Below are 19,041 nucleotides of genomic sequence, written 5' to 3'. Positions count from 1 at the left end.
ATTGAGTCATGCAAATCTGACATGACTGAGCAAGGCAATCACATCATCATTGATCTGTGGCTTGGGCAGTTCTTTTTAAACCATTATTATATAGGTAAAGAGTACATTTCTTTTTGGACAATGTCACCACTTCCCTTGCTCTCTCCTGTTTTTTTTCCTCCCAGGCTCCACCCACAAGTTGTATAGATCATTTTCAACATAGTGTCCAGTGACTGCCATTGCTGTAGTTTTTTTCACCCTTTGTACCTCCATTACTGTACCTCCTTTTTCATTGGCTTGGACAGTTCTAAAGAAATCTTGGGATGTGGAGGCTTGATCTGATTTCGAATTCACCTTTATTGAAATGATTCCATTACATTTCTTATACCTCTCTCAATATTGCAGCTTTCTTGACGGCAGAGGATCTAACTGATCTTTGCATGTACCATGGCATGTTTTGCATACCTTTTGCATGTAGAAGAGTTTGCTGATTATTTGCTGAATAAATACACATCCCTAGATTATTCTCTGATCTCTCTACCTTCATTGAACAATAATCAGGACAATACCTGAATAGAGTAATTCCTGTAGTTGGTGCTACTCAAGAGAATCCCATTAGAATGTGACTCTGATGGGGGTAGATTTCCTGACTTAACACTAGAAAGAACAGTCTTAAATCTGCCACCATAGCCAATGGATTTCCCCTAAAAATGGAGCATGTTAATGTCTCATTATTTCACAGTTATCTTAACTTCCATGGCAATTGGCTGGAGACCACATTCAATCTTTGAGCATTTTAGTGATAAATTAGGAGTAATTTTTAGAAAAGGAGCAAGTAGCACTCTACAGGGGATATAATTCCTAGTTGTTTTATTTTTGGACACTTTGAATGATTTTTCTAAATTAAAAGCTCCAAATTTATTAGCAGTCATTGCCTTGGCTTGTGGAAAGAAATCTAAACATGTCAAGCTTCCTTGTGTGCTAATTAAAAGGGCTCATTTTAAATGGAGGAGCTGTCCCAGTACCAACGGTAACTAATTAGAATCCTGAAATGTTGAGCCAGAAGGGATTTTATAGATCATTTAATCAATTGTTTTCATTTTGTAGGGGAAGAAATGGACTGGTGAAGCAAATGAAACTTGTCACATACCTAGGCCCAGAGTTATGGTTCATACCTACCTGCTCCAGGGTTCTTCAACCCTAAGAAAGTCAGTACTACTGTGGGGAGTTGGAGGATGCTAGAGATTGTTAATATGGATAACACATAGGAAAGTGGGACCATCCTCTATCCTCCAGGAAAAATAAGAGATGGCTTATTCTTAGGAGAGTGTGCCCAGCCAGCAGTACTTGGAGGCTGGTAGGGGAGCATCATGGCATGGTTTGGTTCCCAGGAACAACTGCATGTGGTGAATCGTTATCATGAACCAGGTGTCATGCTCGATACTTAACCATCATGAATTTGTTAAGCCCTACAGCAGGCTTTATGGGATCAGTGTTATTCTCTTCATCTTACTGATGAGAAAATCGGTACCATCAAGTGATTTTAGCAAAGATCAAGACCAAAAACAACTTAAAATGACAATGTACTAATGTTGATACTAGTACCTGAGTAAGGATTTGCATTAGGTCTTTCAAAACACCACACACCTGTGTTCTTAGTCAGAGATGATATTTGAATAAAAGCCTCTTTGGCCTTTATTGTCTGTTGGCACAGAAAGGGTGGGACAAAGGGTGATACAGCAGCGATACTCACTAGATATTATGTTAAAAATGAACTGAACAACTTGTGGGTGGGGACAGGAGGGAGAAATTGGGAGAGAGCATAGGAAGGGGTGATACTATTCAAAAAGAAAGATATCCATTACCTGACATGTATCTGTAACTCCTCTGTATATCACCTTTACAAAACCAACATATATAGTATAATATATAATTATATATATTGCATAATATATTTAATGTATCTATATTGTATATTATATATATTAAAAAGAAAAAAAGATTCAGGGTGCTCTCCATATATTAAGAAGAAAGAAACAGGTCCAGTTTGTGTTTGGTTTCTGTCAAGGTGTTAAAGAGTAGAAAACCACAGAAGCTGAGAGTAAAAGTTTTGAATGATGCCTGAAATAAAACCTAATTCTTTTTGGCTAGTCCTCCATCCTTACCTCTATGACTATCCTGTGACCCAAAGAGGAAGAAGGAATTGCATAAAATGAGGAAGTTGAACCCATTTATATTAGGCACAAAACCAAGATCTCTGTCTCCTCCTGGATCTAGTTTTAGGACTTCAAACAATCTTAACTGACCTTAACACCTACTTTACGAACTCTGAACTATCACTATGTTCATTTTACAAGAAAGAAGCCATGGGATAGGCATGTTATTCAAGATACTGAGGGACATACATTTAGGCACTGAGGTAAGACTGGGATGCAACACGTGACTCGATTCTTAGTTCACAACACTGCTTCTTTGATCAGTTTAAAAAATTATTTTATTTTATTCTATGTTGTCAGTTGTAAAGCTTGAGTCCTGAGTGCTGTCCCTGAGCTCTTTTTCTCAATTATACCACTCTACTACTCTGAACCACAGTGCCACTTCTGGTTTTCTGGTGGTTAATTGGTGATGAGACTCATGGACTTACCTGCCCAGGCTGGCTTTGAAACATCATCAGATCCTCAGATCTCACACTCCTTGGTAGCTAGGATTACAGGCATGAGCCACCAGCACCTGGCTTTTATTGTTATTTTAAAGGTGTTAAACAGAGGTGTTACCATTTCATAAGTCAGGAAATGGGTCTATTTCTTTTTTTGCTTTCCCCCAGCTTCCCCTCCCATTCCTGCCCACAAGTTACTAATTCATTTTCCACAAAGTATATACTAAATAGTGTGATTTCTCTGTTCACCTTCCTCTCTTTCTGTGCTCTCTTTGCCCCTCCCCCATTAAAGATCTCTAAAGCAAAAACAAACACCAGTACCACCACTAACAATAACAACAACAACAATAACCACAACAAAACTCATGTTTCCATTTCCTAGAATTCATTTCAGAAGCTTTTTCTAAACTCCACATCTTTTGGGTTTTGTCACCGAGTGTGATGAAGACCTCATGGCTCACACAAACAGGTTATTGCTGTGAGCAGCTGGTGCTTAAGCATCTGAAGACCTATTAGATACCACTTTAGAGTTGTTCCATTCCATGCGAGGATGGACATTAATCCATCAGCTCCTTCCATCAGCAGTTGAGGACTGCTGATGCATCTATGCTGAGCATCTACTCTAGTCTGTCTTGGGCGCATGGGGCCAAGCATGTTCTGCACTCATGCAAAGAGCTACAGGTACTGGTAGGAAAAAGTCAACCATGTGTAAATGCTACAGGAATCCCAACTGAGGACAAGAATGTGCTTGACACTTCTGTTAGAGTTCCTTGTCAGCCAGCTGGATATCTGCTGCTGGTCTTCAGGCTTGCAAATGTGTAGCCTGCTGTTATGGTTTGCATATGTCCCTGCTTAGACTCATATGGTAAAGACTTCCATTGCTGCCATCCTCTGCTGGTGGTGCTACTGAGAGAAGATTGGATCATGAGGGTTCAGGCTTTATGAATCAATTTGTTCATGAATCCATATCTGAATAGAATCTTAGGGGGTGGGATCTAGTTGGAAGAAGTACTTCATTGGGAGGTGTACCTCCCAAAGGCAAATCTGTTCTGGGACCCTTCTTCTCAGATGCTGTTACCTGGCTGCCATGAGGAGATCGGCTTTCTTCTATCCTGTTCTTCAATCAGCCATAATTTTTTTTTGTCATGAAATGAAGAACCATGGACTTAAATCTTTTGCCATCAGCCAAATAAACCTTTCTTCCTTTAAGTTGTATTTCTTAGGTATTTTATCATGGTGACAGCAATCTGATGAACATACCTGCAGAATGCAAACCAAAGTCTGTTACATCATACTTAGACAAGAAGTTTAGAGAGTTCTTTTGCTTATTATAAGGCTGAAATTCAACTTGAGCTATCTTAGGTTAAAAGAAGACTCTAATAAGTCATGTGAAGAAATTTCAGAGGAAATTAAGGTAGAGGAGGTCTTGGGGATGAGTGAAGATGACAGATCGCAGGATGGTGCTACAAGCCTTCCTTATATCTACTGTCTGCTTTGAAAAGGTAGAGAGTCTGGCTTCCAAAATCTCCCCTACTTCCCTTCCACAGAGAAGATCCTCTTCCTTTGGAAGCTTTCTCTGGAATTCTTCACATTGGAACTGACTGGCTCTGCTTGGATCAGGTGTGGGATCCCTTCCCTCTTCCCTATCACACTCATCCAACACATATTTATAAACGTTTATGCAAGAAGTGCCCACTGGGGATTCAGAAAAGTATTCCCTCCACCCATGCTTCCTGAAAGACCAGAATGGTCGTAAAAGTAGATGGGCCACTCCCATTTCCCAGACATGGTAGGGACAGGGAGTAGAGAGAGAGATCCCCTAAGGAAGGAGGGGGGGGTTAGTAGGAGAATGGAGGGCTGCTGGATAGACAAAATATGCCTTCTCAGAAGTAAAACAGTAGCCTCACAAGAGTATCAGCTGAAGAAAAGCAAAATGGGACTTCACGCTTGACAAAGAGACTTTTTTATAAAACTAAATAGGAAGCCAAGGGGAGATGAAGTCATCATTAATTTTTATTAGGAACACAGTACCACTAGCCTCGATTATCCTTGGTAGTGCATGAATTGGCCTTGTGCCAAAGGAAGAAAGGAAGCCCAGGGAAGCTGGTTCTAGAACGTGCTGGGCTCTGCTCTGCTAAACCATCTCTTCAGGCCCTGCTTAAGTCTTTTTTTTTTTAACCAGAAGCAACTTCAGACCTGGGTGGTTTTTGCTCTCCAGGACTCACGATCACGTGTCGCCAGGCAGCAATGACAACCCCCCCCCCCCAACCCCCATTCACTCCTGGACTTGAATTGTTCTGACAAGTAGTGGCTCCAAAAAAGAAAAAAATAAGGTGCACTTTTGAGAGGGAATGATTAGGCCTCACGGATCCTCAAACCAAGGGCCAGGTACCTTCTGCCCCCACCTCCCTTCCCCCCCCCCCGCCCCCGGCCCCCCTCCTGCTTTTCCCAACCCCTTACACCAGTGCCGGGCGATGTCCCGGTGGGCGGAGGGAAAGGCCCGTCCCGCCCCGCGGATCCCCGAGAGGGGCCGGCGCTGATGGAGATCGACAGCTGCAGGTTGCCCAGGGCTCTCCCCGCCCCGTCTACCCGCCCCGGGTCCCCTGCCGGCGGGGGAGGGCGGCGCAGGCAGCTCGGCCTCGGCCCGGGAGTGAGCGCGGGGCGTGGGGCCGCCGCGGCGGGATGGGGCGGCTCCGGGCCCGCGGCCTGGTCCTGCTCGTCGCCTGCCTGGGGCTCTGCGGGGCGCGCGGGGCGCCCGAAGGTACGCGCCCCAACTTCTCCTCCCCGCGCCCTGCCCGGCTGGCCAGGCGCGAGGGCGTTCCCTTGGAGGGGTGGGCGGAGGGCAGGAGGAGGGCGCGGAGTGGAGACCCGGGGAGGCGCGGCGCTGGGCTCGCCCCGCCGCCCCGGACCCCGACCCGGGCATTGCGAAGCCCGGCGGCCCGGGGCCCGGAGCTCGGCCCTACCACCCAGGCTGGACGTCCCGCCCCGCGCCGCCCCTCCGCCCCGGCCCGTTCCTCCCCCGGCCTGTTCCTCTCCTGGGCGCCATCTGCCCCGGGACTCGCGGTGTAAAGTTGGCCTAGAGTCCCAGGATGACCGCCTGACCCGCTCTGTCCACCCTTCCTTGCCGTCCTCGGTTAGTTGTGTCCCCAACTCAGCGCTGGCAGGGCTTCCTCGGTGCACGTGGTCCCGAGGCTTTTGGGGGCCCACGTTCTTGGGTGATTGGCCTTGTCCCCAACTTAAGTCCCTCCATATAGGAGTGTAACATTTCTGGGTTCAATTAGGTACAAGCTTTCCATTTCTATGGTGGTTTTTTTTTTTTTTTTTTTTTTTTTTAAGATAACTAAGAATTGACTTGAAAAGTTCACGTGTTTTCATGACTGCATGCTATATGCGTGTATGTGTGCATGCATGTATGTGTGCATGCATGCATGTATGTTGATACTGGGGCTTGAACTCAGAGCCAGGGTAACTGCCTCTTAACTATGCCACTTCCAGCTTTTTGGTACTTAATTGGAGATAAGAGTCTTAGGGACTTTTCCTCCCCAGGCTGGATTCAAACTCCTATCCTCAGATCTCAGCCTCCTAAATAGCTAGGATTATAGGCGTCGAGGAGCCATGCATCTTTGAAATTGAATTCAGTTCAACACAGACTCCCTTTTAGACTGAGTGTTAGACAATGCAGTCTAAATCAGACATCATGGTCCCGCAGAGCCCCCCCTCCCCCATCTTCCTTACTTCTTGTGTCTTCCTCCTTCCCCTCACCTTCCTCTTCCTGTCTGGTTCCCAGACTGCAGACTGGGGCTGCTGTGACTGGGGCCTTCTGAGGAAGGTTTGAGCTGCAGGCCGGGGAGATCCAGGAGGACATCGGGTGGACTGATGGGATGATGATGGGTGGGAAGACAGTAATGGTTAGAGAAGGGTGAAGGAAGCCTAAGGCTTGGGAGACAGATGGATTCGTGCTCAGGTCTCTGTGCTCTGTCACATTGTCAGAGGGTCTTTGTGTAAATGACTTGCTGGGTCTTGACTTTGCTTCTGTAAAATCGACATGTAATAACTTCTTCAGAAAGACTTGGCAAAAATCCAATGTATGTTTGTCTTAGTAGCCGGGAACATTCAGTAAGCGCTTGTTTTCCATCCTTCTCTGCCCATGACCCACCATTTCTCACCTCCCTGGCAATGGGTTAGACATCCCTTTAAGGGTAAAGAATGAAGATTAAGGAGCTTTGTTGAATATAGAACACAACACACTTCAACATGTATGTTTGCCTTGGCAGTGATTGCATGATGATATTTTTTTGTTCTTCCTCCTTGGCTCTGGTTGTGTATGACCAATATTGTGTACTAAAGTCTTACCAAACATCTACTTGGGGGCAGTTAAAATAATGTTTTCTTGAGTAGCTTAGGGGATCTGTGCCATCAGTTCTTGAAAGAAACAGGCTACCATGGTAGGTACCATGGTAGAAAGCTATCTTTGTCTAGCAAAAGGTATTGCCTCTGTTAAAATATCATTAGCATATTTGTCTTGTATAATTCTGTTTGTAAATCAGTAGTACTGTCACTTACTACTTCCTCAAGGTAAGCACACATAGCACTGGGGCACATTACCAGTAACTCAGTATTACAGTATTTCTACTTAATATTGGTAAGTTTGACTACCTTCTTATTAGATCTCTTTAGTGTTTTATTGCTCTTGCTTTCTAACAATGGATTGACTGGAAGCTTGTCTAGAAAAGAAATGCCAACACTGGAAAGGGATTTCACAGATATAACTGTATTTGGACTTTTGATGTGCACCGATTATCCTGAACAACCTGAGTGGCAGGAAACTTTAATTGCAAAATATTTTATAGCAGGTAGACAGGAGGACCAGGGTTAGAGAAGGAGATGTGACCAGGGAAGCAGAGGTCAGAGTGATGTGATTGCTGGTTGAGGTGTTATGGGACAAGCTAAGAAATGGAGGTAGTCCCTAGGATCTGAAAAAGGCAAGGAAAGATCTCCCCCGGTCCTCTATAAGAAGGCAGGCCTGTAACAACTTGGGTTTAGTTCAATGAGACCTACTTCAGACTTCTGATCTCCAGAGCTTGGAATATCGCCCATTTATGTTGTTTTAACCTATTAAATGAGTGGTAAGTTGTTATAGCAGCAAGAGGAAACATACAATAAATGATAATATAGGTGCCATCAGAGAGGAATGAGGGGCTGGAAGCATTGGCAACTCTGAGCAGGAAGCTTTAGGGAAGGCTCGTTTCTGTCAGCCTGGCTATAGAACTGGCCAGCCTGGCTCCAACTGGAGCCTGAAAACTTTCTAACTGGTGGGGCAATTGCAAGAAAACACACAGAATGCTACATGTGGAGAACAGGTTCCACATCCACCCTCCACAAGCATCCTGGGCAGTACAAGCTTGGTGGCACTGAGGGAGCTTGTCAGCTCATTCAGGGCAGGCTGGGTAGAAGCCTTACAATTCCAGAGGATGTTTATTGCTTCAGAGACCCCAGGGATGGTGTCCCCCTCGAGTTGTGTCTGACACAAGAATCTTCCATTGGTAAGAGGTGAGGAAAGGAGCAGAAATTTTTTCTTTGTAACCTGACATCTTAGCCCAGAGCAATGGGCATCGGGGCTAATATTTGGGAGATGGATGGAGAGTTGAGAGCAAGAAGGCAGATGGTATAGATTCCCTGGCTTTACCTGGCTGTCCACAATCTGTATCTTCAGGGTAGGCTCAAGCCTACTACTCTCTTCTCTGTGCCCTCTTCCAACAGTGTAGCAGCTCAACATAAGGGTGTACTGTTAGTGCTATCTTTGCTTCTGTTCCCTGAGCATCTGGTCAACCACCATCCCTGCACAATAAAGCAAATATTTCTTAGTTCTTTGACTTTCTATTCTACTTCAGTTTAATAGACCTGAGTTTTGTGGCAGAGACTTTTACAATTGTCCCTGATGGGAAGAAATTCCCACAAATAAAGAGATTGGATCTCTGAGAGTCTATTGGATGTTTGTGCTGTTATTTCTTATTTATAAAGTGAACTATCTCATATAAATATTCAGCATCTGTTTGACAAGCATATGATGAGATTACAGGTGTATAGATTTGTAAAGCAAAATGTGGCTTGCTTTCATAAGTGATGTTATTAATCTTAAATTATACAGAATGAGTTAGGACTATTTTTTTTAATCAGGACCTCCTCTTAGAACTATATCTTTGGACTTTATACACAGCACAGAGCTTTGTTTTGTTTGTTTCTTATTTTGTGACATCTGTAGAACATATTCCATGCACTAAAAGGCACAATATAGAATTATCAGAAATTTTAAACAATAAGAAGTTAATTGAAATTTTCAGTGGAAGAAACATCTCTGAAATCTTTTCTAAAATACTTTCCTAATTTGTTTCCATCCTACTCACATTTTCCTTACACAGCCACCTGGCTGATCTTTCTGAAACACAAACTTATCATTCTCTCCAATTGAAGGACATTTAATACTTCTCTGTTAGCCAGGTGCTGGTTGCTCACACCTGTAATCCTAGCTACTCCGGAGGCTGAGATCTGAGGATTGCATTCAAAGCCAGCCTGGGCAGGAAAGTCCGTGAAACTCTTATCTCTAATAAACCACCAGAAAACCAGAAGTGGTGCTGTGGCTCAAGCGGTAGAGTGCTCGCCTTGCACTGAAGAGGTGAGGGACAGTGCTCAGGCCCAGAGTTCAAGCCCCACAACTGACAAAAAAACAAAACAAAGTCTCTGTTGTCTACAGAATAATGTTCAACTTCTTAACATAGTTCATAAGTCACTCCCTCCCCACCCCATGAGCCTCTGCCAGAGGAATCCAGTTGGTAAGTTATTCACCTGCTCCCCCAAATTTCATTGACATTTTTTTTGTTATATATGCATGAACACAAGACAAAAGACAATCAAAACATCCTTCTCAGGTTCTCTTTCTCCATAAAGTAGTATTGGAACAGGGCAGCAACATATCCTAGGCCATTGGTCCAACTGTGATGGGAGAGGAACCAACACACGTATAGCATGGAGGGTTGTGGTCAGGAGAGACCAAGCAAGTGCTGCCTTTGGTTCAGGTATTGGCATGATTCTACACATAGGTAACTATGCTTGGGTCCTCATTGTACAAGTGTCCTGGACTTTCAGCATGCTTGTCTTGAAGACAGCACTCCCCTCCTCTCCAATGTGCTCAGATGCATGTCACCAAGTAGGCTTAGTGCTAGAGTTCTAGCTGCTCTGCTCAGTCACATTAAGTCTGTGAGACTGGGAGCCCTACCTAATGTGGTAGAATGTGTAGTGGCTCCTAGAGAAAGATATGAAAGGGTTTCTTACTACTAAAGCAATATTCTTTCAAACAAAAGTTCCCCCTCACCCCCGACCAAGTGCTAGAGTTTGAACCTAGGGCCTCACACATGTAATCTACCGCTTGAGTAATGCCTCCGCTCAACTTTTTACTGGTTATTTCATAGATGGAGTATTGCAGACTTTTTTTGCTCAGGCTGGCTTTGAACCATGATCCTCTGGATCTCAGCCTCTTGACTGGCTAGGATTATAGATATAAGCCATTGATGACTGGCAACTCATCCTTTCTTAAGATAGTGCCCAGCCAGTACAACCTGGGCTCTGGGATTTTGTGAGGAGACAATGTCAATTCCTTTTTCAAAGCCAAGCTACTGTGTAGATTCTAAGTTGGTCCCCTAACTTGGCTGCAAGCTTAGTGAGACCTCCTCTTCCTCCTCTTCCCCTTACTCTTCCTCCTGCTCTTTTTTCTTCTCCTCTTCCTTCTTTTTGTCAGTCATGGGACTTGAACTCAGCTTGGGTGAGCTTCTATGCTCAAGTCTAGCACTGTCTATCACTTAGAGCCACAGTGCCACTTCTGGTTTTCTGGTGGTTAATTGAAGATAAGAGTCTGATAGACTTTTCTGCCCTGGCTGGCTTCAAACTGTGATCCTCAGGTTTCATCCTCCTGAGTAGCTAGGATTACAGGCATGTACCACCAGTGCCCAGTTCTGCGAAACTTTCTAATAACTAAAGTTGACAGCTATCAGTTCTGATGGAGTTGATAAACTCTACAATACATACATTCATCTGCAAAATGGAGTCTTCTTCTGCAACTAGAGAACCCGGATAGTGGTTGAGGGTTCTGAAGAAGAAATGACCCTTCAGAGATGTCCTAAGTTGAATGAGAGAGCACTGAGCCTTTACACATCCATGTTATATCTGTGAGTCATCTCAGAAGTCAGCACGGCCTTGGACAACATTGCCTTCTTCAGCAGCTCAGAGTAGAAGAGGGGGTGATGCTAATGTAAAGTGAAATAATTGTGCATAGTAAATTTACTAACTTGTGCTTTTTATTCCCCATAGCATCTTTTTATGGTGAGAGCTACGTGGAACTCCATATCGTAGAAGTTTCCTCTGAGCTATCTCTTCGATTAAAGTTTCAAACCAGCAAGCCACGGGGGTTACTTTTCCTTGCAGCTGGGAAAAATGATTATTGCATAATAGAAGTTGTATCAGGAACTGTACAGGTATGATTTTTTAAAAAAATCCTCAAGATAAACAGGCATTCATATATTAAGAGATGTAAGTGATAAATAGAAAAATCAGCTGTACAAAGTTATTACTATTTTCTCCACTGGTATACTGTGATATGCTATTTTTATTTTTTGGGGGGAGGGAGGGGGTTTGGTCGTGGGGCCTGAACTCTGGGCCTGGGCACTGTCCCTCAGCTCTTCAGCTAAAGACTAGCGCTCTACCACTTGAGCCACAGCACCACTTCCGGCTTTTTTTCTTTTTGTTTATGTGGTGCTGAGGAATCGAACCCAGGGCCTCATGCATGCAAGGCAAGCGCTTTACCACTGAGCCACCTTTCCAGCCCCCGATATGCTATTTTTAACAGATGGAATCTTTCTCCATTTTTGCCACCATGTCTTAAATAAATAAATAAATAAATAAATAAATTTTGTGTTGGCCTTGGGGCTTGAACTCAGGGCCTGGGCACTATTCTTGAGTTTCATTTTGCTCAAGATTAGTGCTTCCAGCTTGTTCTGAATAGTTTATTGGAGATACGAGTCTCATAAAATTTTCTGCCTGGGCTATCTTTGAATAGCAATCTTTAGAGCCTGAAGAGCTAGGCATGAGCCACCAGCACCTGACTACGTCTTAAATATTTTGACTTTAAAGTTTTCTTACTTCCATATGTAGTTTATAAGTGTAGGAAAAGTCTTTACGTCCAACCTCAACTATCCATCTCCTCTATTTTTCTGTTGCTGTAACAAAATAATTGAGGCCAGGTAATTAACAAAAGAAAGACATATGTTTTGACTCATGGTTCTGAGGTCTAAGCTGGAATCTGCTTGGCTTTTAGTGAGGGCTTTGTGGTAGAAGGAAGCAGACTTTGCTTTATAACATGATATGACTAATCGACTCCCACAAGAGAACTCAGCTGGTGCTGGGGACTCACACCTGTAATTCTAGCTATTCAGCAGGCTGAGATCTGAGAATCATGGTTCAGAGCCTTCCAGGGCAGGAAAGTCCATGAGACGCTTATTTTCAATTACTTACCCCAAAACCTGGAAATGGAGCTGAAGCTCAAGTGGTAGAGCTCTAGACGTGAGCAAAAATGCTTAGGGACAGCTCTAGGATCTGAGTTCAAGTCCCCACTCCCCATCTTCCCCCTCTTCCCCCAAAAAAGAGATAAGAAAAAAAGAGAACTCATTCTCATGAATGAAAAACACGAATCTCTTTAACAACCTAATCATTTCTTTGAGACCTCATCACTTCTCAACACTGCTGCAATGCAGAATAAGAGTGAACATTAGTTTTGGTGGCTACAAAGTGTAGTGGTTTCATTTTCTCACCTGCACACTATGAAATGAAGACCTTGAGGAGATTTATTAATTGTAATTCATTTCTCTTTCAGGTGAGAGTGAATTGGGACACAGGTGAACAAGCACTCCTTTCTGAGCAAAGACTTCGTGTGGACAACTTGGCTTGGCATTTGGTGGAATTGTACTGTGTTCAGGATAATATTTTCTTGGTTATTGACAAATATTATGAGACAACTGGCCAAATAGTTGGTGGGATACATAATTTCAACTTTCACCATGGAGTCTATGTTGGAGGCCGCCATGGGGGACTCCATGTCCCTTACCTAGATGGAAAGATCCCCAACTTCCGTGGATGTATGCAGGATGTGATGTTGAACCAGAGGGAGATCCTGATGTCCCTTAGATCGTACCCTGGTTTTAAGAAGATCCACGAGGTTTCCCTGGGATGCAGCGATGAGTTTTTTGCTGGGGAGGATGAGGCCATCAATTTCTTTAGCTCTAGATCCTATGTCGCCTTTCCAGAATGGAAGGTACATGGAGAAGGGCGATTAGGATTTGCTTTGCGAACTGGAATTCAGCAAGCCTTACTTTTATTTCAGTCAGGTAGAGAAGAAAGTTTCGTTGCTTTGGAAATACATGAAGGTCGGTTGAAAGCTCATGTAGGAAGGAGTAAAAATAAATCTCAACTTTTTTCTCATAGCTTAGTTAGTGACAACAAGTGGCATGTTATTCAACTCAAATTCACAGGAAGGTATGTGCACCTCATGGTAGATAAAGAAGGGGTGAGGGTGCTGCTGTCTTCACAAAGCATACCATTTGTATCTGATGGCCCTCTGTTTGTGGGAGGTCTCCATGACCAAATGTGGGAGCAGGTGAAGAGGTTAGAGCTGGCCTCTGTGAAGTCTGCTCGAAGAACAATCTCTTTGAAAGGGTGCTTACGAAGCCTGGAAGCCAATTCAGAAAAGAGAGCATTAATGGATGCTCTTGTTTCCAAAGACATTTCTACTGGATGCAAAGCGAAGGCTATCAACAATGCAAATCTTTCTTGGACTACAGCAACAAGCCTGCTTCCATCAGAATTATCCCATTCCACTTCAGTCCCCCGAGCCATCAAGCCTTTACTTCCACAGAAAAGTAGCTACGTTTTGGTTTTGAATAACTTGGAGGTCCAAGAAGGTGGACGAGCCTTACTAGAAGAAAAGCATATGATGGTGAATGTGAAACTTAACAATTTGAGTATCAATTATTCTCAAATACTATTTAAAATAGAGGACATGCCTACTCATGGGTTTCTTCAATTAGATGTTTCGCCTCAGCAAGAAATGGAAAAAGTTTTCACTATGTTAGATTTGTGGCAAGGGAAAGTGTGGTACGTACATGATGGTTCAGAAGGTCCTACAGATTATTTCACATTTTTTATCTATTCCAGCACCAAGCAGGAAATACCATTATATCAGCAGGACTGTGTTCCACATGTGTTTAACATTACTGTCATTCCAGTGAATGACCCCCCACATCTTAAACTCCCAGAAGGTAACTTGTTTCTCCTGTTTGAGAACTCTAAAAAGCAACTGACTCCAAATATCATCCAGGTGTCAGACCCGGACACTGATTCTTTGAGTCTTAGTTTCTCAGTTCTTGGCAACTTCAATGCAGAGGCTGGGTATTTAGAAAATGCCAATGATCCTGGGGAAATCATTCATGGATTTACCTATTTGGATTTAAAAAACGGCCGTGTGTTCTATGTGCACAGGGGTCATCAAAACGCTCGGATTGTTCTGAGAGCCAGTGATGGTGAGCTAGTTAGCAATATCGGAGTATTACGAGTCATGGCTGTTCCATGGGATTTTGAAGTGGCCCACAGAACTGGCGTGGCTGTTCTACAGGGTGGCACTGTTCTGATTACCCAGGGTAATTTGTCTGTGGAGGTGAATGGGGAGCAGCATGAGATGGAGACTCGTTATATTATTACTCGTCCACCTCAATTTGGCCAGATTGAGTATCAGGGGTCAAATGGAGAATGGAAACAAGTTAATACCTTTTCTCAGCGCTCCATTGACCAGAGTCAGGTCAGGTATCATAGTACATTCAAAGATCTGCAGCAAGAAAACATTACAGATCACTTTAAGTTTAAAGTTCATGTAGAAGGAAAAATGAGCAAAGAGCTCATGTTTCCTGTGACTATACAATGGTTGAAGTTCACACTTCTGAAGAATGTCCCTCTAGAGATCAGGAATACACACAAACAAGTATTAAATGCTGATCATTTGCAGGCTGCAACAGAAGGTGTGGAAGTAGCCGAGAGGGAATTACATTTTAAGTTGCTGATCCCACCTAAGAAAGGAAAATTGCTACTCGGCAGGGAAGTTCTTAAAAGAAACTCGATCTTCAGCCAGAAAAATATTACAGACTCTAAGATAAGTTATGAACCTCAGGAGAGGCTGAGAGAAGACTCACAGGACAGTTTCAGGTTTTTGATTCTTGCCGAACACATAGAATCAAAAGAGTATAATTTTGGGATAAATTTCAAGGCAAATAAGTCACACATTACTTTAACAAACAAAAAACTATTTGTAAAAGAGGGAGAAAGGAAACTAATTACAAAATCAGAATTGTTTGCTCAAACCTGGGACAATCAGAGTTTCCAATATCAAGTCACCCAGAATCCTCAACATGGAAAGCTGACATTGATGAACTTTCTTGAGTCTCTGGAAAGTCTGGACAATATTACTACATTCACTGATCAAGACATCTTGGGCGGACGACTCATGTATATTCATGATGACTGTGAGACACGGTGTGATGAATTCTTCTTGGTGGCCTCTGTCGAACGTCCAGGCCAAGAGGGCATGGCTGGGGATCTTGACCCAGAGCCCTTGTCTACAGAAATCAAAGTCAGAATTTCTGTGGAGTTGAAGAATGATGAGAGGCCAGTGCGTGTAGTGGATAAGGTATTTCATGTTGTGCGGGGCAGCCAGCGCTTACTGACCCTGGGCGATCTCTGTTACCATGACCCTGACGTAGATTTCGATGATGGACAGCTGCTGTACATTCGACGAGGCATCCCCAATGGGGACTTGGTCCGAGCCAGCCACCCCATGCAAAAGCTCTACCAGTTCCGGCAGGAGGACCTGCAGGAAGGGCGAGTGCTCTTCAGGCACCAAGGAGCTGACTCTGCCCGCTTTGTGCTGTTTGTGACAGATGGTGTCCATTACACACCATCCCTTCTTGAGGTCAGTGTGTCAGAGCCCTATGTCCGCATAGCCAGCAACACGGGGCTGCTGGTACAGAGGGGAAAAGTCAGTTATCTCACCACAGCAAACCTGAGTGTCACCACAAATCAAGATGTGCGAACAGATCTGGAGGTAGAGTTTCATGTTGTGGGGCCCCCAAAGCATGGCAGAGTCCTGGTCAACAATTCTGTATCCTACTTGTTTTCCCAACACGACCTGAAGCAGAGATGTGTGATGTATAAGCACGATGGTGGTGGCAACGTTGACATATTCAACCTGTCAGTGAGAGTTAAAGATATAGACTTAGAAGTGGGGGTCCACGTGTCTTTGGAAGATCATCAGCAGTCTGCTCAGATTCTGCACAGCAAGACTTTTGTAGTTGAAGAAGGAAAACCTATCAAATTGGGCTTTCAGGTAGGTGTTAAGCTAAGATTGAGCATTCTTATCTCTTAGAACCACAGGGGCCAATACTCCATTTATTTGCTTCTGAAATGTATTTTTGTGTCTATTGTATATGTGTATGTAGGAGTATTTATTTTTTAAAGTTCTCTTCTGGCGTTAGGAGCAAAGGTGCACCATTGAGAAGAAAAGTTGGAAGGCTTCATGAGTTTGGTGCTATCAATTTTCCTACAATTGAAAATGAGTTCATATACGCATTTGGGTGTTTGGTGTGCACGTGTGTGCATGTATGTATGTTTAATGTAAGGAACAGTACTATTATGGCAAATTAAGAGATTTTTATTTTGATTTATTATTAAGCAGCACTTCTAGTCAAATGTGTTATTTCTCACTAATTTCAGTTGATTTGATTTATATTCACGGTGAGAGGCAGCAATTTAACAAACATATAAAGATACTTATAATAGCAGAGGATACTATTATAGTTTGTTTCCTCAGTTTTGACAGTGGTTTTGTTTAGGTTCTTGAAGCTGATGGATGAAATTAGCCTAGAACAGTGGTATACCAGGGATGGGATCAGAGCTACCTAGCTTCTTCAGGTTCTTACCTGAAAACTTAGTGTAGACACAGCCTTGTGGGTCAGGGTGTTCTTTTTTGGGTAATTCTGTGTAGGGTCAAGGGTGAGTAAGTTGATTGATGATAGCTGGCCATGAAAAGCAAACTATTCTCAATCTACCTTCAGGACTGCAAACAAGATTACTACATTCAACAACTATTACCAAATAGAAAAGAATCCCAATCAGAATCTTAAGATAGTTCCTGTGTAAGTTTTGCCACAAGGGGGCATATGCATTCTAGTGACTGCAAAGCAGTTGTAATCACATTTTGAGATGGATTTTGCTGAATCCGTAAATTAAAACTGTATGGAAAGTGCTGATCTACCTAAAATGGGGAAGAAAAAATTTTCCTCTATGTCTTTAAAATGTTAGTGATTCAACTTCCATTTTCCCCTATATTCTGTTGTTTTTCTTAGAACATTTTATTTCCTTCACCAAAATTTTCTAAGAGCTGAGTTTTTGCTGCTCTGTGTCATTGCTTGTTATTGCATTTTGTAGCTACTAGAGTGGCCCATTGTTTTTCTTTCTTTGTGATCAGGGCTGATATTTAAAGTACTGACATAGACACCAGATCAGAACTAGGCTTCTAATTGTAATCTAAGGCATTGTGGACATTGATAGAAAACAATTTAGTTTATCATATTGTTGACTCATATTTTCTAATATGTTTTTCTTTGTGTGTATGAACTCAAGGCTGGGAACAAAGACAATCTTCCTTCAGAACTAGTGTTCATAGTCAGAACTCCACCTATGTATGGATATCTCCAGAAATCTACACAAGAAGGCAACGACATGGGTACAGATGCAAAGTTCCTTTTGAGTTTTACCCAACAGGACATGGATGATGGCATTATCCTTTATGTACAGACAGATCCTGGCCAACAACAAGATCACATTTTTCTGGATGTGACTGCTGGTCTCCATGTGTTAAGTGAAGTAGAAATCCTGTTGGACATCATCCCTAAGTGGCTTCCCCTGGAGGTACAGAACTTTACAGTTCTAGAAGGTGGATCCAGGGCACTTCTGAAAGACTACCTCAAAATTCCTGGCAAATACTTTGAGACAGTTGACTGTGAATTTGTTCTACTTGAACCACCAAGACATGGAAATGTCGAAAGTTCTAATTTTCCAAGAGAGAAGTTAATGAAATTTACCAGGAAACAGGTAATTAATCTCAGTGAATGCATTTGGCAATGTTATAACTGAGAAAACACATTGAGTATCATTTAGGCTTTAGACGTGATGGGATCTTGAAGGTTATTTGGTCCAATCCCATCAAATACTAGAAGCCTTTCTCTAGCATCCTTATCGAGAAGGTATCCAACCATTACTTAAACATCTTCAGTGATGATTATTCTTTAGGCTGAGATAGTATTTGGTATTGGAAATCTCCCCTAGACCCTGGCTGTAGTAGACCACAGAATAAATCATACTTCTCTTCATGAAAGCTTTTTCAATATTTGAAAGAAAACATCATCCAATTTCCCTGAATTTTGTTTTCTATAGATGACACTCTTCTAGTCTTCTAACTTTTGCAGATTTACCATGAGTTTACTGGACCACCCTGACTACTCAGTTCTTTATAAGTACCATATTACCACACCTAATATTTTGCTATTTGGGGAATTTTAACTCATTTGTTTCCTCATTCAGATGCTTATAAAGTACATAGTCTGTCAGGCCCTGTGTCTGGCATATCAGTGTTCAGTATCAGTGTTCAAAGTGGCTGAGTTCTTGCAATCAATGAACTGGATTCAACTTCTGATCTGAGGTCGTCAGCTTAAATTAACCAAGATTGATTCTAGCATGCTATCAGGTTTATTAATTGTGAGACAGACTAGTATTGTTGTTGGATTTTACTTTCTTGTTGTCAATAAAAGAAGAATTTCTGTTACTTCCTTTTAAAATTTTGATAAGTAGTTTGTAGTTCTCCATCATAAACCTCTAGTAATACATGCTGTGTTGGTACTGGGGCTTGAACTCAGGGTCTGGGAGCTGTCCTTTAGCTTTCTTTTTGCTAAATGCTAGCTTTCTATAACTTGAGACATACTGCTAGTTCCAGCTTTTTGCTGGTTACTTGGAGACAAGAATCTCATGAATTTTTCCTGTCCAGGCTAGCTTCAAACTGTGATAGTTAAGAATACAGGCATGGGCCACTGGTGCTCAGAAAGACCAAAACTTTATAACATGTCACAGTTTCCTACAAATTTGTTGTGTTCTTTAATTTCAGGTCAGCAGACCCATCTCCAATGCATTGGCCTTCAGATTAATATTAAATGATACGTAATTTTGGAACATGTCCTTTAATTGCTGAAATGATGTTTTTCTCC

At 42.7% G+C, this 19,041-nt stretch overlaps 1 protein-coding gene across 1 annotated transcript in view; it reads left to right on the top strand.

The window, feature by feature from the left end:
• Window positions 1-7,982: 7,982 nt before the first annotated feature.
• The window catches only part of LOC138840692 (chondroitin sulfate proteoglycan 4-like), a 60,648-nt gene continuing 49,589 nt past the window's right edge, over window positions 7,983-19,041 (top strand). Inside the window, exons 1-4 of the mRNA XM_070040956.1 lie at window positions 7,983-8,178; window positions 10,997-11,160; window positions 12,555-16,109; window positions 17,405-17,875. Of these exons, the coding sequence (XP_069897057.1) occupies window positions 7,983-8,178; window positions 10,997-11,160; window positions 12,555-16,109; window positions 17,405-17,875 (4,386 nt within the window). The remainder of the gene's footprint in view (window positions 8,179-10,996; window positions 11,161-12,554; window positions 16,110-17,404; window positions 17,876-19,041) is intronic.

Source organism: Dipodomys merriami, unplaced genomic scaffold (assembly GCF_024711535.1).
Source record: "Dipodomys merriami isolate MVZ:Mamm:240054 unplaced genomic scaffold, mDipMer1.0.p SCAF_30, whole genome shotgun sequence".
NCBI lineage: Eukaryota > Metazoa > Chordata > Mammalia > Rodentia > Heteromyidae > Dipodomys > Dipodomys merriami.
Note: the sequence above shows the minus strand (reverse complement) of the source record. Positions and strands in the feature narration are given on the sequence as shown.